This window comes from Drosophila grimshawi, unplaced genomic scaffold (genome assembly GCF_018153295.1).
Source record: "Drosophila grimshawi isolate 15287-2541.00 unplaced genomic scaffold, ASM1815329v1 contig_311, whole genome shotgun sequence".
Classification (NCBI taxonomy): domain Eukaryota; kingdom Metazoa; phylum Arthropoda; class Insecta; order Diptera; family Drosophilidae; genus Drosophila; species Drosophila grimshawi.
Genome location: NW_025063098.1, coordinates 12,428,480 through 12,456,177, shown reverse-complemented (window position 1 = coordinate 12,456,177; position 27,698 = coordinate 12,428,480). Strand labels below are relative to the sequence as shown.

The 27,698-nt window shown below is 42.5% G+C and overlaps 6 protein-coding genes across 9 annotated transcripts; 3 read left to right on the top strand and 3 right to left on the bottom strand.

Annotated features, from left to right (window-relative positions):
- Positions 1–351: 351 nt before the first annotated feature.
- Positions 352–7,954, top strand: LOC6563399 (NACHT and WD repeat domain-containing protein 2). Its single transcript, XM_001989472.3, has 14 exons — positions 352–507; positions 606–1,015; positions 1,071–1,215; positions 1,277–1,502; positions 1,567–2,008; positions 2,091–2,291; positions 3,219–3,805; positions 4,177–4,438; positions 4,499–4,891; positions 4,950–5,263; positions 5,313–5,416; positions 5,551–6,681; positions 7,001–7,200; positions 7,264–7,954. Exons 1-14 carry the CDS (start codon positions 405–407, stop codon positions 7,945–7,947), a joined length of 5,202 nt encoding a protein of 1,733 aa, XP_001989508.1. The 5' UTR covers positions 352–404; the 3' UTR covers positions 7,948–7,954.
- On the bottom strand, positions 7,944–18,531 carry LOC6563400 (protein mini spindles). 4 transcript variants are annotated; one of them, XM_032737176.2, is made up of 16 exons: positions 18,283–18,531; positions 16,546–17,311; positions 16,420–16,490; positions 15,426–15,745; positions 12,850–15,362; positions 12,523–12,760; positions 11,931–12,451; positions 11,462–11,563; positions 10,771–11,181; positions 10,442–10,631; positions 10,126–10,379; positions 9,729–10,059; positions 9,478–9,663; positions 9,277–9,415; positions 8,991–9,190; positions 7,944–8,873 (listed from the first exon to the last, which is right to left on the bottom strand). In XM_032737176.2, exons 2-16 carry the CDS (start codon positions 17,232–17,234, stop codon positions 8,793–8,795), a joined length of 6,246 nt encoding a protein of 2,081 aa, XP_032593067.1. In that variant the 5' UTR covers positions 17,235–17,311; positions 18,283–18,531; the 3' UTR covers positions 7,944–8,792. The 4 variants fall into 4 exon arrangements, with proteins under 4 accessions (XP_032593067.1, XP_032593068.1, XP_032593069.1 ...); XM_032737177.2 differs by having other exon boundaries at positions 8,991–9,166; XM_032737178.2 differs by lacking the exon at positions 11,462–11,563.
- A 307-nt stretch (positions 18,532–18,838) lies between these two features.
- Positions 18,839–19,866, bottom strand: LOC6563401 (methyltransferase-like protein 23). Its single transcript, XM_001989474.3, has 2 exons — positions 19,560–19,866; positions 18,839–19,500 (listed from the first exon to the last, which is right to left on the bottom strand). The coding sequence occupies exons 1-2, from the start codon at positions 19,707–19,709 to the stop codon at positions 18,883–18,885; spliced, it is 768 nt and encodes a 255-aa protein (XP_001989510.1). The 5' UTR covers positions 19,710–19,866; the 3' UTR covers positions 18,839–18,882.
- A 260-nt stretch (positions 19,867–20,126) lies between these two features.
- LOC6563402 (inhibitor of nuclear factor kappa-B kinase subunit beta) lies at positions 20,127–23,347 on the top strand. The gene is made up of 6 exons (XM_001989475.2): positions 20,127–20,322; positions 20,915–21,178; positions 21,245–22,446; positions 22,513–22,694; positions 22,761–23,165; positions 23,226–23,347. Exons 1-6 carry the CDS (start codon positions 20,205–20,207, stop codon positions 23,266–23,268), a joined length of 2,214 nt encoding a protein of 737 aa, XP_001989511.1. The 5' UTR covers positions 20,127–20,204; the 3' UTR covers positions 23,269–23,347.
- A 1,000-nt stretch (positions 23,348–24,347) lies between these two features.
- Positions 24,348–25,403, top strand: LOC6563403 (protein takeout). Its single transcript, XM_001989476.2, has 3 exons — positions 24,348–24,483; positions 24,539–24,913; positions 24,970–25,403. The coding sequence occupies exons 1-3, from the start codon at positions 24,387–24,389 to the stop codon at positions 25,278–25,280; spliced, it is 783 nt and encodes a 260-aa protein (XP_001989512.1). The 5' UTR covers positions 24,348–24,386; the 3' UTR covers positions 25,281–25,403.
- Positions 25,404–25,407: 4 nt separating this feature from the next.
- On the bottom strand, positions 25,408–26,889 carry LOC6563491 (protein takeout). The gene is made up of 3 exons (XM_001989477.2): positions 26,763–26,889; positions 25,938–26,178; positions 25,408–25,871 (listed from the first exon to the last, which is right to left on the bottom strand). Exons 1-3 carry the CDS (start codon positions 26,887–26,889, stop codon positions 25,433–25,435), a joined length of 807 nt encoding a protein of 268 aa, XP_001989513.1. The 3' UTR covers positions 25,408–25,432.
- Between the last annotated feature and the right edge of the window lie 809 nt (positions 26,890–27,698).

Genomic DNA, 27,698 nt, shown 5'->3' with positions numbered 1-27,698 from the left:
AAAGAGAAATACGGTCAACATCAATCAGAATGGAGATCTACTTACTACAACTAAATAACAAACTGCAACGACTTTCCAATCAAAACAATGCCGCCAGCCGGCAGGACAGCAACAAGTGTTGCCCGTGGCTACCCAAAAGTGGGAGGTAGGTAACGAAGCTAGCTGGCGTGTCAGTTGAGCTGAACTCAAAACAACCCGTCAACTAGGCGACTGTCAAATGCGCCACATATCCGTAATCCGCAATATCGACCAAACAGCGGCAACTAATATAATGTGAACTTTAGCTGACTTTCTGGGTCTCAGTTTGGCGCAGACATATATTGGATTTCAACCTCTACGGATCGTCCTCAAAAAAAGGACTGCACCACACATAAGTGCTAGCAGATTGAAACTGGAACTTAATCATGGATGACCGCACTATAGATTCCATATTCTTGGGTTCCCTGGAGTCCCTGCCGCCGGTTAGCTCGAAAATTGTGCGTATTTTTACCAGCTCCACGTTTACGGGTGTGTTTTACAATTACAAATCGTTGTGCATCATATTTGTGTGTGTGTGTTGAGCTCTTATGTAATCGCGTTTTATGTGTTGCTAAATTGCTAAATAGATACGACGATGGAGAGAAACACACTGATGGCCAAGTGTTATCCCCGAATCAAGGACTACTGTCGCGAGAAACATGGTCTCGAATTTCAGGTGGTCGACATGCGTTGGGGTGTTCGAGATGAGGCCACAGACGATCACATGACCACCGAGCTCTGCATGCGAGAGATCAAAAATTGCCAGCGCCTATCGATGGGACCCAATTTCATTGTGTTTCTGGGCCAAAAATACGGCTACCGTCCCATACCCACATACATAGTATCGTCGGAGTTGGCTTTAATTTGCGAGGAACTAACATCGATGGGCGTGGATCGTGCTCTGCTAGATCTATGGTACAAAAAAGATAGCAATGCTGTACCGCCCATCTCAGTGCTGCAGCCCATATCGTCAATTTTAATTAACTTCAACAACAAGGTAAGTTCTTGGTTAGCAAAATGGTTTATCTGACTTATCTGTGCGAGATTCACAGCGCGTGCCCAAGCTGCAAGCAGAGGATCAGGCTGTCTGGTGGGATACGCTCAACAAGATGCAGAAACTGCTGCGCAAAGCGACTGCCTCGTTGGGCGCCAGCAATAAAATGTCAAAGGACGATGTACACAACTATTTCATGTCGGGTATGTAACGATTTAAAACGCAGCATGTGAAGGAATCTTAAAGTGTACGTTTATTATTTAGTCACGGAACGTGAGGTTATCAATGGCATACTGAATGTGAAGAATACAAAGAATCATTGCCTATCCTATGTGCGCTACATAAACAACATCAATTTGCAAAATCTTAAAAAAGCTTCGCTCTTTGTGGACATTATCAATCGCAGCTTAGACACGGAGTCCGCTAAACTACTGGGTGATCTAAGGGATACTCGGTTGCCAGCCAAGATAGAGTCTAGCAATGCACAAAAGTAAGTGGAAACTCATTAATTATCATTGTTGATCAGTAAATTTGTAAGCTATTCTTTTATTTAGATACACAGTGGAGTGGATTGGACGCGAGGGTCTGGACATTGAGACGCATGAGGAGTATTTGAATCATTTCATTTCGCACTTCTATAAGAATGTTGTTAAGCTCGTGGATAGGGCCATGCGTAAAGAAGACTCCAGTGCACAGGGGCAGATAGTAACTGAGATCCTACAGCATTTGCACGCTTGTAACAATTCGGTGAAGATCTTTTACGGCCGTGAAGAAAGTTGCGAGCGTATCAAGCGATATATGCTGGGGGATTCAGATAAGCCACTTGTCCTTTTTGGTGACGGAGGCTGTGGCAAAACTTCATTACTGGCCAAGAGCGCTGCGCTGGTTGCCACCGAATGGTTTGCCGACAAGCGACCCATCAATATCATACGGTTCCTTGGCACCACGCCGGATTCGAGCGCCTTGACGGCAACGCTCATATCTATATGCCAGCAGGTGATATCCATCCATTATTTACAGCTACATAACTTATCCATATTGTGTTTCTACTCAATCAAAAATATGTTAAACTATGCAGATATCGTACAACTATATGCTACCCTTTGAGAATATACCAGATGATATTGTGCCATTAACAGCATATTTTAAGCAATTACTAACTTATGCTAGTCCCAATCAGCCGTTAACCCTATACTTAGATTCCGTTGATCAATTGACGGGCACTCAAGATTCAAATAAGGTATCCTGGATACCAACACGTTTGCCAGCCCACTGTAAGGTGAGTGCGACAAACAGATCGCTGGTCTTACTTACATACTTACTATCGGCTCAATGAGCTCAACAACTGCATGTACTGCATGTCCTTAAATATGTGATATAAATCTATATTTTGTTAATGCATGCCCTTTTGTATATTCAATCTCTTATTAATACTAATTTCACTAAGTACACGTTTAGAAATCTTAAATAAAATATATATTTGCCATTGATTGATTAGTTTTGCAAAGAATTAAATTGTTCGATTTTAATATCCGAAATCGACTCGATTTTCATTTTGCGTTATACAACATTTTATACAAAATATTTGTAATAAAATACTTACAGGCAGAAAAAAGAAACTTAAATATAGTTTAAGGTCTCTAAAGGTGTACTATAAGAACTTCTGCATGTCCAAACTCACTTTACAAACTCGTACTAGCAAATGCTCGAATATTTTTGCACAGACAATCTATAAAATCTGAATTAATCGTTGATTGTCAATCAATTAAAATTCTTAAAGTACAATATATACAATAGAATAGGTTCAAAAACAGTGAAATTCGACTCGTTTACATACCAAGTTAGGTATTTTTTGTAAAGCACTGCATGAAAATACATTTAAAAAGTTTTTAGATTTATTTCTATTTTAAGTTTCCAAAATTGCATGCTGCCAATACCAGGTATATGTACATACAATGTATTATTATATGTGTTACTAAAATATTTTGCTGCCTTCCCAATCGGTGTAAGTTTTTCGAATTGCTTGACATGTGCGTGCTAAACAATATTACTCGCAATTAACACCAAAATCTAAAAACTTTTGGCACCCTCACACAAAACGACTCTAGAAATGCCGTTCTGCATGAGGCAATCTGATGTATCATATACTTTTACCCTATCTGCCCCTCCTCTTTTATTGTATAAATGCGATTGGGATTGTTCACAGATTATCATTTCGTGTGCGAATGAACCGGCGAATCCGACAGTTTCCCATGAATATCATGTGCTATGCAAAATGATTGATGTGGAGGAGAACTTCATAGAGGTGACTGCTCTGGGGGAGGATCTGGCGATGAATGTGATCAAAATGTGGATGAAGACAGCGTGTCGCGATCTTAACAACTACCAGTGGCGTTTGGTGGCCAATGCGTTTAGCAAATGCTCACTGCCCATATTTGTGAAGCTGGTCTTTGCAGAGATTTGTCGATGGCGCAGTTATACGCGTCCGCAGGAGACCCATCTGGCCAACACCGTGATGGACTCAATAATGTTGCTCTTCGAGCGTGTGGAGAAGCAGCATGGTCGCATCTTGGTGTTTCACGCGTTGGCCTACATTACCGCCTCCAAATCTGGTCTATCCGAAAGCGAACTTGAGGATCTCATCTCATTGGACGACAAGGTCTTGGATGATGTCTATCAGTACCATATGCCGCCAACGCGTCGTATTCCCCCACTGCTCTGGACGCGCATCAGAAATGATCTGCCCAACTATCTGAGTGAACGGGAAGCGGATGGCGTCAATGTTATGAACTGGTACAATTAGTGCGAATTCTCTTAGGTTTCTAAATATTTAAGATAAATTGGGGGCATCTAGAATGAAAATAGATATGAACTGTATACATAAAGCTGTTTAATACAGTATAACAGATAGGAATCGGTTGATTAGATCAGTTCCCAAAGAGCTAATCTAACTAACATCACATCATTACATTTTTCATCAAATCGTCTTCAAACGAAATTAATTTCAAGCTGTTTAAAGGGGTTAAATTTGTAATAATTTCTCAAAAATGGAATCTTACTCAATAATATTATTAAAATTGGCCAGCTTATGTATAAAATTGGATAACTTCCCAGAAACATTGCACAGCATATACTAAAAGATATTATTATCATGTGCTCCACAGGTATCACAGACAGTTCAAGGACACAGCCAAGGAGCGCTACTTTAAGAACATGAACATGGCAATATATTTTCATTCCATGATTGCAGATTATTATTTGGGCATTTGGGGAGGCGGCATACCCAAGCCATTTAAATTCACGGAAATTCAGAGGCATCGTTTTGGACTGGCTGACAAGGAGGGATCTGCAGATCGTAAGGTGCCGATACAGCCGCTGGTCTTCACCAGCAAGGATGGCCTGTCCAAGCGCTACAATTTACGAAAGGTACGAAAACGAGATCGAATCTAATCCCGATCCTAGCTTAGATTTTCAAACATCTTGCAGTTTGGGGAGTTACCTTTTCATTTCGTGCGCTCGCGTCGCTTTAAGGATCTGTTCGAGCACGTGCTCTTCAATTATGATTGGCTGCATGCGAAGCTCTCGAGTTGTCCACTGCAGTCAGTGCTAGCTGATTTCGAGGATGCTTCGACCAACACAGAGGACAAGGAGTCGAGACGTGAACTGATGCTGGTGGCGGATGCATTGCGCTTGGGTGGTGCCATTTTGGCCATTTATCCCAATATGCTGGCACCGCAGCTGATTGGACGACTACTACCCGAGATTGGTGGCAATCCCAATATTAAGATGTTGCTACGTGCCTGTGATCGCAGTGGGCCCAAGGATTGTGCTCTCATTCCGGTCAATCATTGCCTGCACACACCTGGCGGACCACTTAAGGTGAGTTTCGTAGGCATTTTATACTCGATCCGAATGTAGACAACACTCAACATTGCAGTACTCTCTGGAGGGTCATCAGTTCGCAGTATTTGCCTTCTGTCTGACAAGCGATATGCGTTACATGGTCTCCATATCAACGCATTTCATTACCTTTGATTTGTCCACATCAGATCTAACGCGAGATGTGAATCCCGGCATCGAAGGCATCATGCAGCAACTAGTCCTCAGTCCGGACAACAAGTGGGCGTCTGCCTATTCGAACAACAATCAGACGGTGCTGCTCAACATGCTCTCCAGCGAGTTTGTGGTTATCAACAGTCCATTCGAAGATTGTGATGGACCCATTAGTGGCTTATATCTGCTAAACCAAAAGTATGTTCATCGTGGGTTCAGACTTACTCCTCAACTAATCGGTTTATAGTCTTTTTGTAATTTGCAAGCTGCGCTGGGCGAAATTCGACATGCGTGGCAACTTGGTGGACATCTTTGAAGTGCCGGGACAAAACACAGATTGGGAGATATTGTGTAAGTATTTGAAAATTTAGACAATTTGTGAAACATAATAAATACCTCTACCCAAGCGTACAGTTATCTTATTGTGATGGCAGATTTAGTATAGTTTTTTATAAATTATTTGCATATGTCATTTTCTCCCGCAGCAATGGAATTCTTCACTCCAACCGATTACAATGTGATCTTTTGGTCGGGCTCCATTAATGAAATACGCTTGCGTTTGGACTCTTGTCGCACGACAAACTATTCAAATTCAGTTCAGTTCTTCAGCGCTTTGGTCATGAACAAAGGACGCACGCGTGCTTATGGCTGTGCCAAGAAGGACAACTTTGAAGTATCTGTCTATGATTTTACGGAAAACGAGGCAACGGGTGAGATACACTGGAGCTTCGTGGAGACGCTACCACGATTTGAGAACGATGATAAGGAAATGTTGCTGCAGTTGCGCCTGGATCAGCACCAAAACGATCGCATGTTGCTTGGCACCGCTGGCAAGGGCTTTGTCATCTGGGATTTTGGCAACAAGGAATTGGGTAGTGAACGCGCACCCATATTCGAGGGTGCAATGTACTTGGCTTTGCCGCATGGCGTTCGCAACATCACCACTCGCATCATGCAGTCCAATTCAATTATGGTCAGCTCTAAGCTGGATTATGCAGTTGCTGGCGTTCGCAAGAATCTCTACGTATGGTATCTGAACACTGGACAGCTGGCCAAAGTGTTGGATGCTCACTTCGGGCGTATCATACAGCTGGAGCCGCTTACCATTGGCAATTGGAACAATTTGGTTACATCCTCCATAGATCGTTCAGTCAAGGTATGGAACATAAACAACATATTTGAAAAGGTTCACGTGATTGATCGCCATGAGCTGCAAATCGACGACATCAGTCTCTCCGAAGTGGACATGGCTGTGACAGTTACTCGCAGCTGTGTGGGCGTCTGGGAGACACGCTCCGGCCGCCTGCTGGCCAAGCTGGCAGACAGCCCCTTGGGTGCCATTGTTACGCACGCGGAAATCACACCGGATGGACGTTACATTATCTCATCGGAGACGGGCAAGTTTTTGATCTGGAATCGCGTTTCCGAGCAGGTCGTTTACCGCGACGATCAGCCTGGCATACAGCAGATAACACTCATGGATTACGGCTATAAAGTGTTGACCGTATCGGTGCCCAATATCAATCAGCGAGATATCATTGCAGCTGCGGCAGCAGCAGCCGGTGCCGATGAAACGAATCGCTTAACGGCCATTACAACAGTTCGTTCGGTTCCAGGTAAGAAATTGGCGCACATAGCTGCGCAGTATAAATTTAAGATCCACAAAGACAATATAAATTCTAATATGAGTGTAGATTTGTACATTGTACATTTTTAAATCATATATCTTCAAAAGAATTATATATTTCTCTGCAGCAATAATATATTCAACATTTCGTAGAGATAATTTGAATTGAAGCCGATAAGCAAAGTCCAACTTTCTATGTAGTCTAAAATTTTTATTGGAATAAGTTCCTTTGAATTGAAGACCAAGAAAATAACTATAATGTGAGTGTTCATATTTATTCACTGATTTCATTATCTTTTACTTTGCAGAAGGCACAATACTATTTCGCTTTGATTTTCCAATACGCATGATAACTGGCATGCCATTTCGGCAATCAGTTATAACAGCTGATAATGCTTATATTGTAGTGGTTACTGTGGACAAGTCCAACAAAGATTGCCTGGGCCTTTATAGCGCCACGAATGGCGCATTCGTATCGAAAATACTGCTTAAGGGTTGTGCTATTAAGGTAGGTCATATACGTTATGGAGCCATTAACTAACAACCGATCTGACAAGGATTAACTTCACAGGAGGTGTTCGCATTGGTGCCCATGCCACACAAGGCGAATCAAGTGGCTGTGATTAGCAGCGAGAAGGGCAGCATTATGGACATCAAGAGCAAGAAGCATGTGCGCTCCATAGCCAAATGGGGTGGCAGTCTCACAAGGGATGGCAAATGTGGGCTATATGCACCGACGCGTGGTGGACTGGAGCTGTTGGAGCTGCGCAAGGGAACCACGGTGAAGACTTTTATACCAAAGATCGCAGAGGGTGTATTCTCCGTCATTTGCATATTCACGGAAAATGATGAGTATGTGGCATATTATCACAGCGGCAGAAAGACGATTCGCGTCTTTCGCACCGCTGACACTGAGATGATAGCCAACTATAGACTGCAGGCTGAGCTGACGGCTATCAAGAGCAGCAAGGATGGACGTGCGATTGTCCTGGGCACTGTGGATGGCTGCATGTCGGTCTTGGCCATTGTGGATCCCAAAAAGGAGGAGATGATTGAGTACTTGAATGCGCTACCGTCGCGCGATGAGAATTGGAAGGCAAAGTTGGCCAAGATGAAGGCGCGCGTCGGCTTCAAGGCGGCCATAAGAGTGGCTACCATTTCGTCGCGCTATGCTAAGCCAAAGAATGGCGACGGTGATGGGGAGGAAGAGGAACTAACTGAAATAACGGAGGACGTTGTGCCTGTGGCAGATTAGATGATTTATAAATATAACATTTATTTGTTGCATAAATAATGGGGATGTTACAAAAAATACGCGTTTATGAATGTGAATGTGAATGTGTGTGTGCATGTGTATGTGTATGTTTGTTAAACTGAATGAGGCTTAAACTAAAGAGTTGTTAAATCAAAACGTGAATGCTTTATAGTAAATTGTTAGTTATCAAGTTTCGTGGAGATTGTAGTGTGTAGAGTATGTTTGTATTAATAATAGTTCTTTAACACGCACTGAGCATGTTGACCATTTGCTTGGCCTGGCTTAAAAACAATATCGGTTGGGTACAGCCACATAACAAGGTTTATACAAGAATTTGAGGGAAAACACAATTCATTTTTTATTAATACACAAATATTTAACATGTTATTGCTTCAACTTTAAATTTCAACTCAATTGTAATAGAAAGCACTTTAGATAATCGCAAATAGAAGCAAGGAACTAACTTAACAAACGACGACGAATGAAACAGGCTAAAACTGTAGATCTTAAACTCAACCAATTGAAAAACAAACTCAGTGCTAATACGTAGATAATTTGCTTTTACATTCGTTAGTAGTGTTTAATAGTTGGTATGTAGTATGCTGATGTTATTATTAATGTTATTGTAGTTGTTGTTAACCTGCCTTTAAACATTATTATGATTATACCGAGAGTCTATAAGCATACGTAAATATGTTAAATAATAAATTGTTTATGTGTTTTACGCGGCCGCTTTAAGAGCTGGATAGCATATCTCGTTTGCCTATCAGCAATAATATGTAATATATATATATAGCAGAACGGGTAAAGTGCTAACTAAATAGTAATACGGCTGTCGTCCATACTTATTGGGCGTGATTCTCCTTCTTAATCTGCGCCAGCTTCGCCTGTATATGCTGCAGGCGATTGGGCGACAATTCGGGTTTCTGCAGGATAAAACAGAAAAAATGGGGTAACGAAATACATTCGTATTATTATTAAATTATCAATCATTAAAATAAAATGAATTCCCGTTCACTAGAGAATTCGGAGCACACTCTTACCTCACGCCTGATGAGAGACACTTTCTGTGAGTTCATTGAGTTCAAGCACAGATTCTCGTCGGCCACCCTATTGTCCAGCATGTTGGAGCCATCCTCCGAGTTGTGCCGCGTGGACATCATCTTCTGCAAACGGTCCATCCAATAGTCCGGATCGTGAACATTTTGATGGTTGACATCTGTGAGATAAGAACGTGTAGCAGCTGCAGATTGGTTATAGAGTATGTTAGTAGACAGGTGCGGGTAGTTAAAAGTTGCAATTGGTCTGGTAGCTGTGGACACCACTAACCTGTGCGATTATCGGGCGCCTGCGTCGAGCCTGCGTTTTGGTTGCGTTCTATTTCGGCGAGACCCTCTTCAATGTACTTGTGGAAAGTAACGCTGGCGCCTTGCAGGAAAGTGCTCAGATCTATGTCAGGATTTTGCTGCTGCAGTGATCAAACAAAAATTTTGTAGTCTAATTCTGGCAAAGGCAACACAAAAAACGTACCTTAAAGTCATACAGCTTCTGCAATCCTTGCTGTTTAGTATCCTTGTCCGAGATTAACTTGAAAATTTGTGACACTGTGTCGTGCGTTTGATGTGATATGCGCTTTGCGCCTATATCCTTGCCTGGAAATTGCTGACGCTGAGGTGAGACACCCGTGCCGGACACTGTGCCGTCCTTCTGGAAATTCTATGAAATAAATTGCATATGTAGAAAGAACTATGACACGATAAATGGAATGTCTGCCCGTTTACCTTCAAGATGCGTATCAAATAGGTGTGCAGCTCCGAGTGTGTGGGTATCTGATTGAGATGCTGCAATATGGCATTACCCTTCACCTTGGCCATGTTGTGTATTATTGTTTTGATCGTGCGTAGTGGCGTATCCGATGGTCGATTTTGCCACCAGGTGCTGGGCAGTGCCAGCATAAATTCATGCACTTCTAAGATTACGGCATCATAGTTCAGCTCATTGGAACGTTCTGGTAGCATTTTAATGTTCCGCCAAATGCATTTCATAAGTAAATCTGTAAATTTGGGCAGATTGGCCACCGGACAGGACTCTCTTAACAAACGTATTAGGGCGCTGCATGAGATTCATAACTAGTTGTTGAATTATATCCAGATATATGTGTATAGGGGATATGCTTACCAGTATATGTTTGTAAAGTTGACCTTGTCCAGAACTTTGAGGCATATGCCATTAATTACCTTGTTGTATTGGCCATCTTCGCCGGTTGTGAGCCGTTGATCAGCCAGAAGATGTAGCAACGTAGACATGAGATTCTTTATGCAGGCTACGCTCAGCGTTTTGCCCAGAATGCTAGCATTGAAGAATGTATACAAAATGGACAGCAATGGCTGGTAGACAACCAGCGCCTGCGACAAGGGCAGCTGCGAGAGATTCTACAAGCAAAGAGCGTTATTATTACTCGACAATTGGATTAAAAACAATGTTAGCACCTCACCTTTAGCTGTGCCAGCACATTTTGTATAAATATTTCTTCGTAATCGCGCAACACGGCCTGTTTTTCGGGTGCTTCAATAATCTCGGTTAGCTCGTTGATGGCTGCACGGGCTTTTAGCGTGTCAACGCTGCTGACTTGCTTAATGATCTTCACCAGCTGCGGATCATGTTTAGGCAGCACATCTGCCAAGCTGTAAAGAGATGGCAAAATCATGCACTCATTGAAAATGTGTATGAAGTGTGCACTTGCTGGTAAAGTGCCTGAACAGCTTTAACAGCCGAATTCAACTATAACATACATTCAGATCAAGTCATCTTTCTTCAACTTACTTGGGAACGTTGTTATCCAAATTTGCCTGCTGTTCCATCTGCATTCGCATGGGACTGCGATAGGGTGAAGTGCCGGTGGCCATGTTGGGATTTGCCTGTGGCGACGTGTTTCGATTTTGTTGAATGAAACGCGAGCGCGCTATAAGTCGATCGAATTTCTCCTGTGGATACATAAAGCCATCGCGTGTTGGTAGAACCTTAATGGGCTCGTAGAGGGGCGAGATATCCACTGTGGGCATTTCCTTGAAGATCATTTGATCGACGCGCACCCAGTCCTTCTCGATCTCGGCCATCACCTCCGGATCTAGGCCAAAGGGACCGCTTGTTCTCTGCTGCTGCGCCTGCTGCTGTTGCAGCTGTAGTTGTTGCTGCAGTTGCAGCACCTGCGCTGACGGCACCTGATCAAATGTGCTGTGAAAAATAAACGTGAATTTCAACTTAGATTTGGAAATACACAAACTCTTGCAGTATATGGGGGCATTTCTTATACATTGAAAAATGGTTAATCGTAAGAGCTACTGAAATACTTATTTTATATAATGACACAACAAAGGCAATTGTAACTGAGCAAAACTGTAACAATGAAAAGAGCGCAAGCAATAAACACACAGCAAAAACAACAACAAAAACAAAGCAACCAAATTATGAGTGCAAACATATATATTCATAAAAGAAAAGAAGGCCACTTTACGCCTGTCGAGTCAGGGAGTATAATTTGCTTTCAACGCTTGTGGCATTCCGCTCCGCCAGTCTGTTGCATTCGCCACGCGCATTTAACTCTGGCTGCTGGCAGCTATGTGGCAAAATTAATAGAAAAGAAAATAAGCCAAAACAAACAAAATAAAAAATACATACAAGATCAAATCATAAATATAACAAATTTCTAAATCTTTCAGTTTGAATCGATTTACAATTGTTCATATTAATAGACATTATCACTTTATAATTTAATCTCGAAACGCATAAGGTATAATTTAACATTTTTCAATTTCGATTCTCTCGAAACAAATAGTCTAATTTGTATAGCATAATAATGATTAAAAAAAAATACAGTAATTTTCAGTCCTGCCAAACCGTATATAAAAAAAAACTTTAGCTTTGTTCTAATTTTCTGTTTGATTGAAGTCGCGAGTCTTCGATAACTATAGTATCACACTTACCCCTCCTCATCTGGTGGCGGCAACTCATCGTAGCCATTGCCAACAGCATCTTCAATCTCAATGCTGCTTTGTTGCACCACCTGCGTCGGCTGTTTCACTCCAGCTGGCATCTCTGGAGGTGCAGATGGTTTTCTTGTCTTTTTGGCGCGCTTAATGCGCTCGTCCAGCATGGAGAGATCCTTCTCGTTAAGCTGGCCAATTAGCTTATAGATCTTTTCGCCAGCCAGGAAGTATGCCATCACAATGCAGTTAAGAGCCGCATTACGCACAGAGTTGTCGCGATCCGAGATTTGTCGAGCTATTTCCTTGAGTGCCACCTGCTGGGATGGTTGGCAAATGCCCAGTCCGTAGTACTCGATGAGAAACGTCAACTCGTCCAGGCACTCGGTGCGCTGGCGCGCATTCTTGGATTTCAGGCCATCCATAACATACGAGAAGACTTTTGTAAAGGGATACAAGAGATTAATTTGTCGCAGCACGCGGCGCACGCCATTTCGGACAGCATCCTTGGGATCACCAATCTGTGTGTAAATAAACGAGTATTACGAAATTTGTTGCAACACAAAATTGTATTTCTGATTTTGCGACTCGCCTTTAGTAGCAGATGGGGCACAAAGCTGCTGCCCTCGTTCTCTGCCATCATATACTCCATTTCGACCAGCATCTGGAACACTAATGCTAGATACTCGAGACCCTTAATAAGCACAGAAGGGTTCGTATCGTAGAAGCGCAGCGTAAGCCACTTAAGTATTAAATCCAGATTACAAATCAGCGCCTTGCTGTTATTCGGCAAATCTTCGCTCAACTGTTCTATGACTTTCAAATGATATCTGAAACAGAAAATTTGGATAAATACCAAATTGAGTTAGCAGAACCATTTTTAAGCTGTTTATTAATGGTTCATTGGATATAAACATACCGGAAGTCATCGTGAAACATATTTGCCATCATTGCCTTGTTCACATTAGCTGTGGTCATCTGATCGCGCAGTAGATCCGTAAACTCCTCACGCGGCGTGGTAAATGTCCACTTGAGTACACGCATCTTTTGCTCATCGATGAGTCGCTGATTTTTAATGTTGTTGACCGCCAGCAGCGGAGACATGTCCACATCCTCGTCCTTCTTGCGCGAAGCTGGCGGCGCGTTGGCCTTGTCACCGCCAGCACCAGCTGCCTTGGCCACACCCTGTTTTTGAGGCGCAGCACCGCCACCGCTGCGCACCACTTTCTTGGCCTCTTCGGGTATGGGTGCTTGCTGTTTACCTTTGGGCAGTGGCTTGACCGGTAAATTGGGCCGTGCCTTCTCCAGTGCGGCCATGATATCCTTCTTGGAGGCGGGCTTCTGTTTATCGAGTGCTCGAGCCATTGACTCGAAACCCAAATGAATCATGAAGCCCAGCACAGCCTCGTTGGCGTTCTTGCGCACATCCGCATTTCGATCACAGATATGCGCATACAGATGCGGCACAATTGTGGTCAGCTCCTCCTTGGGTATCGTCTTTGGTGGCAAAGGCGGCAACTTTTCAGCCAGCCACGCCCACAACTCAACCTTGAGAGCCGGCGAGCCCGCTTTGAGAGCATCGGCAATCATTTCGCTCTCAAAGAACTCCTTATAGCCACCCTGTTCGCCAAAGCTATTGATGCAGTTGAGTGCAGCGGCACGCACAAAACTCTTGTTGTCGCCCAGCGCATGGAGAAAGCCCGGGAAGAGGACACGCACATGACTGCGACAGCCAGCGCCCATTGCAGTCGACAGCTGCTCGCAAATGGAGAGGGCCGTCTGCGCAATTTTCGCATTGGAGTCAAGAAGACGATGTGCCAATGCTGGCGCCAGGTCACCAATGCTAGGTTTGATCAGCTTGGCCTCGGTGATGATGGCCTGCAGCCTGGTGAGTCCCTCATTGCGTGTCTTCCAGTCCTTGTCAGACATTTCCTTCAGCAGCGATTCTGTAATTTGTCCCGAGATATCAGCACGTGGCAAGAGATCGGTCAAGTTGATGGGCTCAGGCGATCCCCGAGCAGCACCATCTTCACTGTCATCATCCTCGGCGCCGGCGCTACTGCACTGCACGCCACGGATTGGCCTGGGCGGTTTCTCACCCAGATTCTTGTTGAATTCGGTTTGAATTTGTGATTTGAGTGCTGGTTTCTCGCCATCGAAGAATATCATTAGAGCATTGCCCATGTACATGGTCATGGTTCCCACAAGTTGGATAGCAGCGCCGCGTACTGTCGGATTTGTGCTCTGGACACCCTTGCGCACATCATCGATTAGCATTTTGGGCTGCAGCTTGAAGCCAAACTCAATGATGGCCTTGTTTATCCAGTTAAATGCCTCGGACTGCACCTTGGGCGATTTTTGCTCAAGGGCAAAGCCCAGCACTTTGCCAACGACAAGCTCCAATTTGGTGGCCTCTGCCAAAGCGGTAAGCACATCGGCGGCCGTTCCAGCATTCTTGGCATCAGCCAGCTTCTCAGTTATCTCATTGACCACATGATCCACGGTGACGGCTGTAAGCGGAAAACTTTCGGCCACGCTTCGAATCACGTCCAGCTTGAGCTTGAGTACTTGAAAGTTCGTCTCCTTGAGGCCAGGCTTGCGTCCGCTAACAGTGCGCACCAGAACTTGAGATATGCCCGGCTGCTTACCATCGTAGCTGGGAATTTGCGTTAGCAGCTGCTCCACAGCGGCCAAACGATTCTTCCAATTGCTGTCCGCCAAACCGTTCAATATATCGGCGGGCAGCAGCTCATCCGCTTTATCCTGCACCTCCTCGGGTGTCAGTTCGCGCTCGGAAGCCAACGCTTTGCCACTGACTGCCTTGGATAATGCAGCGGGTGCTGCACTTGCTGCTGCCGCTGGTTTTTTAATCACCTTGCGGGCACCTGTCGTGGCCGGACGCGTGATTGCTTTGGGTTCGACGCTACCACCACTAGACTTGGCTGCAGCTGCTGCTTTTGTCGACGGCGCTGTAGCCGGACGCGCCTCCTTTTTGATTGCGGCTACTTTGATCTTGATTTCGGCCTTGTCGTGACACTCCTTGATTTTTCCCATCTTTAGCGGATCCACATCTGTGAGCAGCGGTCCCAGCGCCTTCTCGCTTACGAGTTTCATAAGTGTGCCCAACGCCTCGGCGCTGCTGTCGCGCACCGTGGGATCGGATTCGTTGAGTGTCTTCAGCAGCGTGGTGGTCAGCAGCTTGATGAGTTTCTTGTTTAATGCTGTCGGCTGTGTGCGACTGAGGGCACGGGCCAGGAACAAGGCCGTCTCTGATTTCACACTGGGATTTTTGTTGGCCAACGCTTCGACAATATGTTCTTGTTGTGCCTCTAGCGATGTGGACGCATAAATCGCATCCATGGCCTCCCGCAAAGCATTCACCACATTGGGCTTCTTCTCCTTGAACTTCTCCAGTAACGCCGGCACGCAGGCCTTTAAATATAAATATATTCGATTATCTTTCTAACATAGACACTTAAATTTCGTTTCACTTACCGAGGCATAGCTTGAGAAGCGCTTGGAGAGACCCTTAGCCAGCATCGCCAGGCATTTGCCAGCCATGGCTACGAGCACTACATTCGAGTCCTTGGTGACGACCTTCTTGAGCGCATTGACCAGAGTGCCATATTCACCGGCCTCAAGCTTGGGATGATCTGTGAGTAACTTCTCCAGTGCCTCCAGCGACTCTTTGCGCAGCGTCCATTTCTTCTCATCGAGTTTATCATAAAAATCTTTAGGCATCTTGGAGAGTATATCAACGGGATCGATTAGATCCATAGGATCAACTTCCTCAGCGCCAGCCTCTGCATCGTCGTCTATATAAAACAGCATGAACATTAATAAAAACTATACAATAAAGTTAATCATTTATATTCTAAGTTTGGCAATATTCTCCTTTTTTTTTACAAATATATCGGAGCTTTCCAATAAACAAGCAAGGCAACTGATAACCTTCATCCAAGCAACGGGATGGAAAGCAAAAGGTGTGTAGATCGTGCGAAGTCGCAACAGCAAAAACATGGCTCTAGTGGGTTCTTTTCGCCCCGCCGACAACCTTAAGGTAATCTTTGAAGCATTTAATATTTTTATTGAACTTTCAAATTAATTCGTATGAAATAATATTAAAGACAGCTATGAAAATAAAGACGAATTAGGTCATATTGTGACAAAGACTTTTCATAGACGATCTTATTTTTTATAATTGCGAACTGTTTGAATCAATATTCATTAAATTAAAGCCTTTGTAAGATTATGATCTACAAAAAAATTGATCGAGGATCGCTTTTCCCCAAAAGTGTCGAATATTGTGAAATTTTCAATCAGTAAATTATACCTAGTGATGAATGAATCGGCGAGTGACAAAAGACATTTTCTTTTAATGCTTGCTTACGATTTTTCTTGATGGGGTTAAAGGGGGTTTCATTATCTGCTTATAGGTATATATATAGTCAAGATAATAATAATAAACTGCCTTAGGCATCGTATTCACCATTGTATGCATCTTCTGTGGCGGCCTGATCTGCAATTTTAGCCTGCTTTTCCTGTTGAGACTTTAGGTATCTGCAGGCAAAGTGAAATTATCAAGAGGAACTGAATAGTTGAGAGCTGAACTTACCTGGTTGGCTCGGCGCGTTCGCCTTTTAGTTTGTCAAACTCTTCCTCCAGTTCCTTGATGGTTACCTGCGGTAATGACGAAATATGCGACTTCATGGCGGCGCCAATCCAGCGATAGATTTCAACGGCCAACTGTTTGGTTTCATCACGCACCCCTTTGTCACGGTCAGATAAGAGTATAGCCAATTTCTTTATTAAAACCTTAACGCCGATAACCTTGGATCCAAATTCACGCATTGCTTGGGTGGTTGCCGCTACGCAGGCGGACATAATTTTGGGATTCTTGTGCTCCATGCCTTTTACGAGCTCCTCCACGACGGCCTCTTGCTTCTCAATCTCAACATACATGAGCGTGACCTGCACGGAAAGCTCCCTCGTCTTAGTCTTAGGTGCGGCGATGCATTTCTGAACGATGCCTGACATAACATCACCCACTGTCCGTCCAGCCAGGCCGCTGTTCTCCACAAATATGAGCGCCGCCTCCAGACCCTTCTCCTGCGCAAGCGCATTCGAGTCGATGACCATTTTCTTGATTAGTCCCGCATACTTGGACCATTCTGGTGAGCGTTCATCATCCAGTTCGCGAAAGACTTTCGCTGCCTCCTCGTAGCCATCGACGCGTGCTTTCCACAGCTTGTGAACGCATCGCTCCTCGATCGGCAGTTTTTTGTATTCGGTATCCTCGGCCATGCTGCCCCTCTAAGTGTTGTCTGTCAGTTGCTGTTATCGACTTAATCAATGATTTAGCTCGTCGAACGTGCGACTAGCTGAAAGTGAAATAATCGATTGAAATTTAAAACTGTTGAGTACGTGTTTGTAGTGAATAGCCTAAAGGAAAATCAAAGCTAACTCAATGAACCAGAACTTCCGATTTAGAGAGCGCTGCCAATTTAGCCATTTCCTCCGTTTGCGGGAATTTAAACCTTCTGCATTTATTGAAGTAATCTGGGTATCACTGGTCTTAGGCAATCAAATTTAATGTTTCAAAATTGAGCTTAATTGTGGATGAAATGTTGGGCCAAGGAATTTTTGCAGTCGCAGCCGTCATGCTTGAAAAGAGTCGCTGCTTGAGAGGCGACAAAATTAAATGGGTCGCAATGCCATATTTAGAATTTGCCTTCATTTTTCTTTCAGCTAAATGCTATTCTTATAGCAAGAACATATATATATTTATTTTTAACAATCCGGCTTGCAAATCTTACTTATGACGAATACGCCGAAAAAGCCCAATCCTGCTTTGGAGTACACGCACCCCTGATGAAATCATATCCCGCGCATTTTTCTCTGTTGTGCGACAAGCCATAATAAATAAGACATGTAAATAAGTTACTCCTACCCCTGCCCCTCCTAATAAATAACAGACATACATGCCAGGTAGGTGGTTAGCGCAGGGTATTTAGTTGCCGCTAATGTCTTTGTCGGCGTTTTGCTTCTCACTCACTCACTCACTCGCTCTCTATTCTTGTTGAGTGTATGAGTGAGACGTACGCTCTCACTCGCTCGCGTTTCGAATTAACGGATCAATCATAACAGCAAATGTTTCTCAAAAAGCGTCGTGCGTCAACAAAATGTCGTCGCTAACCGTTCCGTTCCTTCTCGTTACTAATTAAGTTTGCAGTTAATAATTGAAGCAACTATATAGTTTAAGGCAAGACCACAAACGACGCCCACAGCAGCACCAGTAACAAAATGCGTTGTTAATAATATACGGAAACATTCCTTTGCAGGCAGCACTCACCATTAACATAGGGCAGGCAAGCAGCTGGGCAGCTGGCGCAACGTAATGCAATAACTTCGATTTTTCACAGGCACAATAGCAATACACACGCACACTACTCACAAACTCACACTAATACACTAGCACGGCTTTGTAGCCAAATCGAAATGGTAATCCCAAGCTGTTGCAGCAACAACTAATAATACAAACTGCACGAACTTGTTAACGTTTTGTGCTACTAACTAACAAAGTATTATAGTTAATTTTTTTGTTTTCAAATAAATAATAAAACTGTGCACGACTTTTAAAAGGCGACAGCGACGCTCGCTGTCTGTGAAATACTTGTCGACATTGACGTGTGAATGGCAATGGCGCATTTGCCATTTGCCAGCGCTATGTTAAGCGACGAAAGACGCTGTTAACTCAATGTAACGAAACAAAAGGCGCGCGAGTATGAAAAAAACATTTTCTAATTCCCTTCCAAAAAATATCTAATATTTTCATTATGAAAATCTGTAACACACTGAAGTAAAATTAACCAACCCTATACGTATATGCACATATATTACACACATGATTACATAATAATTCGTTGCTTGATTATTTTCCATATTTTTATTATTACTCTACTAAATCTTCGACTCGCTGGTGCTCGATGAGCGTAATCTCCAGCAAGTGTATCGTATGCCCGCCCATAAACTCAAGCAAATCCACTCCGGACTCCTTGCCAATCTCATCCATATTTATGCTGGACGCATGCAGCTTCCACTTTTTGAGCAGCGCCTCAATTGACCAATCCGCACTGCGCTCCTGATATGTGAATATGAATTTGGCGCCACGATTGCGCTCCAATAGAAACGCCACAGTCACAATGATATCCTCGAAGACGCAGGGATCGTAGAAGCAATCGGCTGCTATGATCAAGTCCAATGAAGGCAATCGAAACACGCTGTTCAGTAGAAGACCCCAGCTGAGGCCGACGACGTCGATGTCAATGCCCGGTTGCAGTTGATTGGCCAGGCAGGATTTGCGTATGTGTGCCAAAGATTTGGGCAGTATGCAATTGTCGGTGAGCACCACCTGAGCGCCGCACTTGGCGGCCAGTATGCCGGGCAGCGCCGTTCCAGCGCCCAGCTCCAGAATCCGTTTGCAGACCAAAGTTTGACGGCGTTCCCACAAAAAATGCGCAAGAATTGGTGCACTTGGCCACGTGTAGAACGAGTAGGCGCCCTGCAGTATCTATATTCACAAATATGTATTACATGTGGCAGACATTGCATTTGAGTTTTTAATTTTACTTCGGGTATCTTAATTTCCAAGCGTTCTATGGCTGCTTCAGCGCCGCCTCCAACGTTGCAGCTGAATACAAACTTGCGTATGTGATCGGCGCTAGCTGTGGCAGCCACAATTTCATTATCATCGCTGCTGCCGTTCATGTGAAAACGCATTTTCACACAGACATGCGCAGAAAATGATGGCTTTTATTTATAAATTTCCAAATTTCCAGCTATTGCCACTTTTGTTTACAACCTGTTTGCCAGCAATTTAGAGATGAGCGCGTGACTTAGTCGCAGTGTCAGCCAATTTAGATCCAAAGTCACAGTTACAGTATCGCCAACAATTTGAATGGTACTATTCAGTAAAGAATATGAGAATAAAATATTTTTGTAATAGTAATAATTATGATTGAGCTTGAAGTACAACTTAGAATTAATATTCAATGATTCGGCCTGTGACTAATATTTTCAAGCCACAGTTCACATTTTTAAAGATCGCCCGCCTTTAGTTGCAATCGATCGATTGCCGATACATCTTTGGCCAATTCATTGTTCATAACGATAAACCTATCAATGTAAGCTTGTTGCTGTTCGGCTGTCGCTATTAATACATTCGGCGGAGTAATTTTCAATATTCTGATTTAGGTGTAGGCTAATATTGCAAGCATGCCTCCTAACTGGAAGAGTGTGAGTGTTGGTGACTGGGAACTGTTGGGAATCCTAGGTCAAGGCGGCTTCGGCGAAGTTCATCACTGGAAAAATCGCAAAACAGACCAGGAAGTAGGTAAGCAATCTCAGCATACGTGCTTTTATTTGGAATTATATATATATATATAATATATACTTTTCCATGTATATGTGCACATACATATTTATAGAGTTATTAGTCCGTACACCAGCACCACATACATACATGCTTGAATGCAATTCTCAGAAATTGTCTTCTTCAAGAATCGGGTTGTTTATCCGTTATCGCTATAATATTATTGAATACTCTGTTGCCAAACAGAAAAAGACTATATTTGTTTCGTTAACTCAAATGTTTTTGATGGATTTAAGTTTCTTCGCAAACGCATATTTACGTATCTAACAGTTGTGGGGTCATTGCTTTGAACCAAAGTTATCCTTGGAATGATTTAAAAGTTACTGTTTTTGAAGTCATGGAATTTTTAGGTGTTCACAGAGTATTGCGCAGTCGAAATATTCAACGTGCAAATACTCGGTTGCCTCTGTATGTCTGTGTTCGAGCTGATAAGAAAGCGTCGAGAATTAAGAGCTCAAACCCTACGCATCTCAAACTGTTGTCGATGCGCTGAGTCAGCTTCAAAATTGTTTTGTTTGACGTTACTCAAATGATTGTTTATTTATTTGGCCAGCCACTAAGCGCATAAAAAATGCCGAAAACATGAGCGTTGATCAGCAGCGTAAGCTGCGGCAGCGCTGGAAGGAGGAATACGAATGGACACAGCAACTACAGAATCCGAAGAGCATTGTCGCCGGCGTTAAGCTGAGCGCCGATTCTCAGGCATTTATTGATTATTTGAACAAGAATCACTTTTGCCAGCTACCCGTGATTATACTGGAATATTGCAATGGAGGCGATGTACGCAAACTTTTGCAGAAATCGCAAAATGCCAATGGTGAGTTTTTGCCTCCTACGCACTATTCCATAAATGGAGGTCTAACTAATATTTGATTTGCTGCAGGTTTGCTGGAGTTTGAGGTTCGTCAAATTTTAGGCTCTCTACGTCAAGCTGTTGACTTCCTTCACACGCACTGCAAGCTATGTCATCGCGACCTTAAGCCCGACAACATTGTAATACATCGCCTGGCTGATGGCCGCCGGCTGTACAAGCTAACGGACTTCGGCCTATCGCGCGAATCGCCAGACAAAACGATTCTGCAGAGCGTGGTGGGCACACGCCATTATTATGCACCCGAGGTGGTGGAAACCGGCAAATACAATAACAAGGTGGACTACTGGTCGATGGGCATCATTGCTTACGAGTTGGTGACGGGTGTGCAGCCATATATACCGCACCAGAGTGTGGTCAATATCCATCAGAATTTACAGAAAAAGCCTTGGAATTGTATTGCCATAACTGAGGATTATGTCACTCCGTTGCGCTTCCATTTTCACACTGAGATACCCATCGGGCATCATTTGAGCGTACCTTGGCTGGCGCAGTTTACAAAGTGGTTGCCTTTGGCTCTCAATTTCGACTATTCTCGGCGTGGCTCACCAGCAGCAACTGATGAAGTACAAGATGCGTCTGCAGCTCCCGTTATATTTACGGAAATTGATCGTCTGTTGGAGATGAAAGTGCTAACCATCTTCGCAGCGTGTGCCTATAAGCGCCTCGAGTACGAAGTGACATCCAGCATGACAATGCAACAGTTGTTCATGTTCATTGAAGAGTCCATCGGATTGCCATCATCGTCTATTTATCTTGTGCTGCCCTTGGGTCATCCACACAAACGTCTGACCAGACAGACGAAACCAGTGGATCTCTTTGTGGACGATTGGTGCGACAACAGCGAGGGATCGCGTAATCCTCCAGTTATGCTTTACGTCTTTAATGTCACTGAAAAGTGCCCATATGTAAAACCAGTGCCATACATGCCGCCAGCGCTTAAGCACTACCTTTCCGCAGAATATAAAAAATTGGAAAACTGGTTAGTGGATCGCCTGATGTTGGACATGCACCATGTTCTTCACACAGAGCAGGCCCACGTGAGAATGTTGGTGTGTGGATTTAAGGATTACGCCTTATCGCTAGAGCACGAGGTTCTCGAATATCAGATATTAATTAAGACTTTGGATAAGGAAAAGTATAAATGCTGTGGCGCCATCGAGCATTTCCAAGTACTGCTCAGCGCTGCAGAAGAGCAGCAGAAATTACATTTGGTAATCGCAGCGCAGCATAAATTAAGGTCTTTATTAATTTACAATTTATGCTTTATATTCTTATAGAACTATGATGATGAGTGGAAATCCAATTGGATGAAACTGGCCATCAAGCATAAGGAGATAGTTACTTCTATTGAGAAAATAGTACATCACTATGAATCTATTTTAAACAACGTACGGACGGATTGTATAAAGAAGAGTCAAGAGATGTACGACAATACTATTGAAAGTGATATATTCAATATGTAAGTATACAATTAGTAATCACTCTACAATCGACAATCAATAATCAATTTTTATTATTTGAACAGCAAGGATTATCAGAAGAAATATCTGTACAGTTGTCCAACGTGGTCAGAGCTGTCAGACATTTCGATTAATTTTGCAAAGTCTCGTTATGCGTTCCTCGAAAATAAGGAAATGAAGAATTTGCGCGAGAGCACAAACCAGACGCATTTGCGCTTCTCCAAAATACCAATTGTTGTGAATAACGCTCATGAGAATCTCAGGGCTGTGCAAGCACAGCTGCTGCACCTACAACTGCAAATGCTGGCAAGTGCTAATCCGATACAGCAGGTGCCCATTTTTGACCTAAACAATGCAATGAGCCAACTGAGCTTTGGTGTCGCTAATGGCGTAATTCCACACAGTTTGGATGCTTTTGATAGTCTGTCCACCGAAAATGTGATTGCCCAGGCGTTGTACACCAGGCAACTGTGCGTTTCCCGATCTCTCATATGATGAATGTTATTTAAACTAATTAAATATTTTTACAGCCTGGAAAGTGGGATGGAGATCGATCAGACTGTTCAACATTAAGAAAATGTGTCTCCCAGATTAGCAGCTGAAAATTTTAAGTTTTTATAGCATTAAACTGATTTAATATTCTCGCAACAGATATTATAGGTTAGTCGTGATGTTTGTATTGCAGTGAAAAACCCATTAAGTACATACTTTCTTGATTAGCATTAGTAGGCGAGTCGATATACCAATGAGTTCACATATGAACACTTATTTTGTATACAATGTTATCCGGATTAAACTCTCCAATTATGTGTGTTATTATTTGCAAGAAAGCATGAACATTAAAATACTATATCAAATCGCTTCCATATCAACATTTTAATAATGGAGATGTCAGCCGTCCGCTTTGCGAATTTATGTTATGTTCATCGTGCTTTTTTTTTTGTTGTATTAACTAATCGCTTTTGGTTATATATTATTTTGTCTTTAATGAAGCCGATTTTATGTTATGATTGCATCTTGTTTTAATTCCTTTTAAATATTTACACATGTAATTTTTAATATATATATATATATATTATTCGATATACGTTATTGTTTGGCTTTTTATTTTTTTAAATACAACTGGTTGTCAAACAACAAACTTTCGGACTAATTATACTTTGCACTTAACAGAAAGTAAAATTATATTTACTAGTAAGTTAATGTCTCTTGATGTGTGTATGTGATATTTCAGAAGTTCTCTAGAAAATAGCTGATATTGTAAACAGAGAAGGTGTTCAATCTGCTTATGTGATAGAAATACAATTCTTACGCCCAATCGAAACTAAAAGTTTAGTTACAATTTGGGCTATTAAGCACAATAACAAATTGACTCATTTGTATTATATACAAATTTGTATATATTCTTACATATAAGTATTTGAATTGGCTAAATATCATAATATATAGTCAAGTAAAATGTTTGCATAAAACATATATACGTAAGAACCACTTGGCTGAAAAAACACATGTGCTGATGCGACTTTGGAAATTTGCTGAGGATTGCAATGTCACGGAAAATTGCACGTCTGGCAGAACTCGATGCGTCAGCTTCTCGACGGGCGGTCGACGCTGAGCTATAAAAGCAATGCAAATGCTGGTGAAACGAACAGAAATCGCTTGGCGTCAGTTAGACGTAAAACTAACTAAATATGGAGCAAAAATCATTAATTACCTTATTGCTGGTGGGGTTAATACTTCAGGCAACCGAAACGCTGGCCAACCCCAAAGAAAAGACAAAATCACTGCGTGAGTATCTGTTGGGAGTTATGGTGTTTAAGCCAATAATTCAAGCCACCTGCAGCTGGTTTTCTCAAGATTTGTCAACGCGACGCGCCGGACTTGAATAAATGTGCACGTGAATCCTTTGAGTCACTGGAGCCGCACCTGATGGACGGCATACCAGAGCTGTACATACCGCCAATGGAACCACTGTTGGTGCCCGAAATCAGAATGGATCAAGATTCGGGTGCTATCTATCTACATTCTGTGTATAGGAATGTTAAAATTTCGGGCATGTCAAAGCATAGGTTAATAAATCTGACCATCGAGCCAAGTAAACATAAGATCTCCTTTTCGCTGACATTCCCGAAACTTATGTTGGATTCGGAATATAGCATTAAGGGCAAGATCATGATGATGCCTCTGCTCGGTGATGGACATTGTCATATGGATCTAAGTAAGCTTTGACCAATTCTTAAGCGAGTTACTACTTATATATTTGTATTTTGCTAGCCAATCTTACAATGGATACGGAGCTGAATGGCCAGGAGTATATTAAAAATGGCGCTACCTATTTAAAGATCACGGATATAAAGGTCATATATAAACTGTCCAATGTGCATATGGAGCTGGATAATCTTTTCAATGGCGACAAGGTTTTGGGGCAGAGAATGAACGATTTTCTTAACGAGAACTGGAAATCGCTGTCCGACGAGGTGCGCCCATTGATAACCAAGGCACTTGTAGATATTTTGCGCTCCTCCATCGATAAATTGTTTGCTACTTTCCCCTACGATGAACTTCTGCCCAAAAAGAAGAATTGAGCAGTTCAAATTAATATTAAATAAAGTATAGATTTAATCATAGGTAGGTAGTACAAAAAATCAATTAAACTACTTGCAACAACAAAATAAAACTCAAAATAAATTACATTTATAATATAATCCGCAAAGAAACTCTTTGGCTGCACTTACACTCAGATTAACCATAGTTTTGTGGGCATCTTGGAGAACACATTATTCCATAGGCCATGGAAAATGTCAGCTAGCCCCATCTCCAAGTCGGGCCGCAGCTCTGCTATGACCTCGTTGCCATTCTGATTTAGGAACGCGTTAATGGACGTGGCCAGAATTTCATTGCCATTGAAGAGATTCTTCAAATGAATTCGCATCGCGCCCACCTGGAAGCTCACTTTCATCTCATCAATGTGTATAATCTCATCCCCAGTCTGGGTCTCATTGCGCAGCGAGATCTTTGTGTAAACGGCTGTATGGACATTCTTCAGAGCCATGGCTACGTCGCCGTTGCCAACCAATGGTAACAGAAGAATATTACCCTTTAGATTGTACTTGGCTCTGATGCGCAGACGCGGCAACTCCAGCTCAAAGTTCAGTTGACGTCGCGACAGATCCAAACTGCATAAATATTTAAATCATAATTACAAATGACGAACTGGCTACATTTCCATTCCATTTACTTACCTAGCTCGGCGCACTGTCGCATTTGAAGGTCCGCGTATGATAAGGTTTTGAAAGCCGCCGGACAGAATCAAATTTCCACTGCCTTTTGAAACAGATACCTGATCAATATTCAGCGGATCGAAGCTCCTCACACCAATCTCTGGAATGCCAGCGGCAAGCGCGGGAAAGCAGCCCTCAAATAATTGACGGAAACATTTGTTTTCATTGGGACTGGAACGCTTACAGGTTTGTAGCCAAGATGCTGCACAACAGGAAAATCAATTATTTCAATATTCAATCAATTACAACATTTTTAAACTAATATATCAGACTAATATATCATGTCGATATGATAGGAGGAATCGGTCGGCTTTACAAATTTGCATTGACAATTGGATATCGTCAATTTGACTTCTCTCTACAAGGGTATGTAATCTTTGCCGTGCCTATTTCTCTTTTTTTTTTTTAATAACCAACTTTAACTGTTTCAAATAAGCTGTACGAGTATTTATTATAAAAGATTTTTATTTACAATAAAAAAAACTTCAATATTTGGTTGTGAGTAGTACGTTTTATTGCAATAAATTACAATTTTCGTTTTGAAAGCAAATCAATTTGAATCCGAAGACCAACTTGTATTTACAAATTTTCAATTCACTCAAAACTAGAAATTATAAAGATTTTTGATTTTGAGGTCAAGTGATAACAAAAATATAATAAATAATTAGTTTTTTAAACTTAATTCATATATTCATCTTCATTTTATTTTGATTGCACTATTATTAATCACTATTCATACTATGAACTATCTGAAGCAATTTTCATTATTTGTTATGTTTCACTTACGTCTTTCCTGCAGCGGTGGTTTATTGTTAACAATTTCCCGCGTATAGGCTGCTGTGCTTGGTATTAGATAAATAAAACCGATAAAACAAAAACTGTATTGAAACTTCCAGTTTGCTGTGCTAAACATGTTTAACCACACAATTATCCTTATTGGGACAGCTTCCTTTATTATTTAAAATTTAGACTTAAAAACTTGTCCGCTAGCAGCGACCGTTGGCTTCGACGTTTCAAACTGAATTGCTGCGGCAGCGAAGTGAAATGTTGTACGAAACCATGACATTAGTTTTATGTGTGGTGCGGTGTGTGTGTGTGTGTGTATGTTGTTGCTGTGTGGCCTGCGGCATCCACTTTTCGAACATTTTTGTTTACTTTTGTGCCCGTACTACAGATTCCGCAACATGCGGCTGCAGCAACACAGAGTGGAGTTCAAACCCGTACCCGTTTACACCCGCTTTCGAACTAACCGGTGGCGATGTGAACGCATTTGTGAAGTGTCGCAAAAACATTTCTAATACCCTACAAATGTTCGGGTGGTTTGATAGCTACATACATCTTAAGCTGTTGCGCAAAAATTATGCATTAATTTCCGGCGATATATTTTAATTTTGTATTCTTAAATTGATTTCATTTAAATCGTAAATTTATACCTCAATTAATTTATACTGTATGCAAAATTCGACTTCAGCTTTAATCAATAATCCATATGTGTTTTTAAAATTTGGATTTTTATTTTGTTTTGAATTGTACTTTCGTTCATTGCGTAGACGCCACCAACTTGTTTTCAGTGTCCATTGCGCCACACACCCGACTGCCACACGCCCGCCCGCTTCTCAGACCATTCCCCTTCACTAAAGCTGTTCACCTGTTCACTACTTCTGGTATTACGCAGACATCACTCCAGAGGAGGGTGAATGGGGACCCAGACTACGTCACCGT

Coding starts and splice junctions, on each gene's coding strand:
- LOC6563399 (XM_001989472.3), top strand. CDS start 405: ATGGATGACCGCACTATAGATTCCATATTCTTGGGTTCCCTGGAGTCC. Junction 1,016..1,070: donor TAATTAACTTCAACAACAAG/GTAAGTTCTTGG, acceptor CGAGATTCACAG/CGCGTGCCCAAGCTGCAAGC. Junction 1,216..1,276: donor ACACAACTATTTCATGTCGG/GTATGTAACGAT, acceptor TTTATTATTTAG/TCACGGAACGTGAGGTTATC.
- LOC6563400 (XM_032737176.2), bottom strand. CDS start 17,234: ATGGCCGAGGATACCGAATACAAAAAACTGCCGATCGAGGAGCGATGC. Junction 10,632..10,770: donor TTGGATAACAACGTTCCCAA/GTAAGTTGAAGA, acceptor ATCTCTTTACAG/CTTGGCAGATGTGCTGCCTA. Junction 8,874..8,990: donor TGTCTCTCATCAGGCGTGAG/GTAAGAGTGTGC, acceptor TTTATCCTGCAG/AAACCCGAATTGTCGCCCAA.
- LOC6563401 (XM_001989474.3), bottom strand. CDS start 19,709: ATGCGTTTTCACATGAACGGCAGCAGCGATGATAATGAAATTGTGGCT. Junction 19,501..19,559: donor TGGAAATTAAGATACCCGAA/GTAAAATTAAAA, acceptor TTGTGAATATAG/ATACTGCAGGGCGCCTACTC.
- LOC6563402 (XM_001989475.2), top strand. CDS start 20,205: ATGCCTCCTAACTGGAAGAGTGTGAGTGTTGGTGACTGGGAACTGTTG. Junction 21,179..21,244: donor GAAATCGCAAAATGCCAATG/GTGAGTTTTTGC, acceptor GATTTGCTGCAG/GTTTGCTGGAGTTTGAGGTT. Junction 22,695..22,760: donor GAAAGTGATATATTCAATAT/GTAAGTATACAA, acceptor TTATTTGAACAG/CAAGGATTATCAGAAGAAAT.
- LOC6563403 (XM_001989476.2), top strand. CDS start 24,387: ATGGAGCAAAAATCATTAATTACCTTATTGCTGGTGGGGTTAATACTT. Junction 24,484..24,538: donor AGAAAAGACAAAATCACTGC/GTGAGTATCTGT, acceptor AGCCACCTGCAG/CTGGTTTTCTCAAGATTTGT. Junction 24,914..24,969: donor ACATTGTCATATGGATCTAA/GTAAGCTTTGAC, acceptor GTATTTTGCTAG/CCAATCTTACAATGGATACG.
- LOC6563491 (XM_001989477.2), bottom strand. CDS start 26,889: ATGTTTAGCACAGCAAACTGGAAGTTTCAATACAGTTTTTGTTTTATC. Junction 26,179..26,762: donor ACCACCGCTGCAGGAAAGAC/GTAAGTGAAACA, acceptor CCTGTTGTGCAG/CATCTTGGCTACAAACCTGT. Junction 25,872..25,937: donor GCGACAGTGCGCCGAGCTAG/GTAAGTAAATGG, acceptor ATATTTATGCAG/TTTGGATCTGTCGCGACGTC.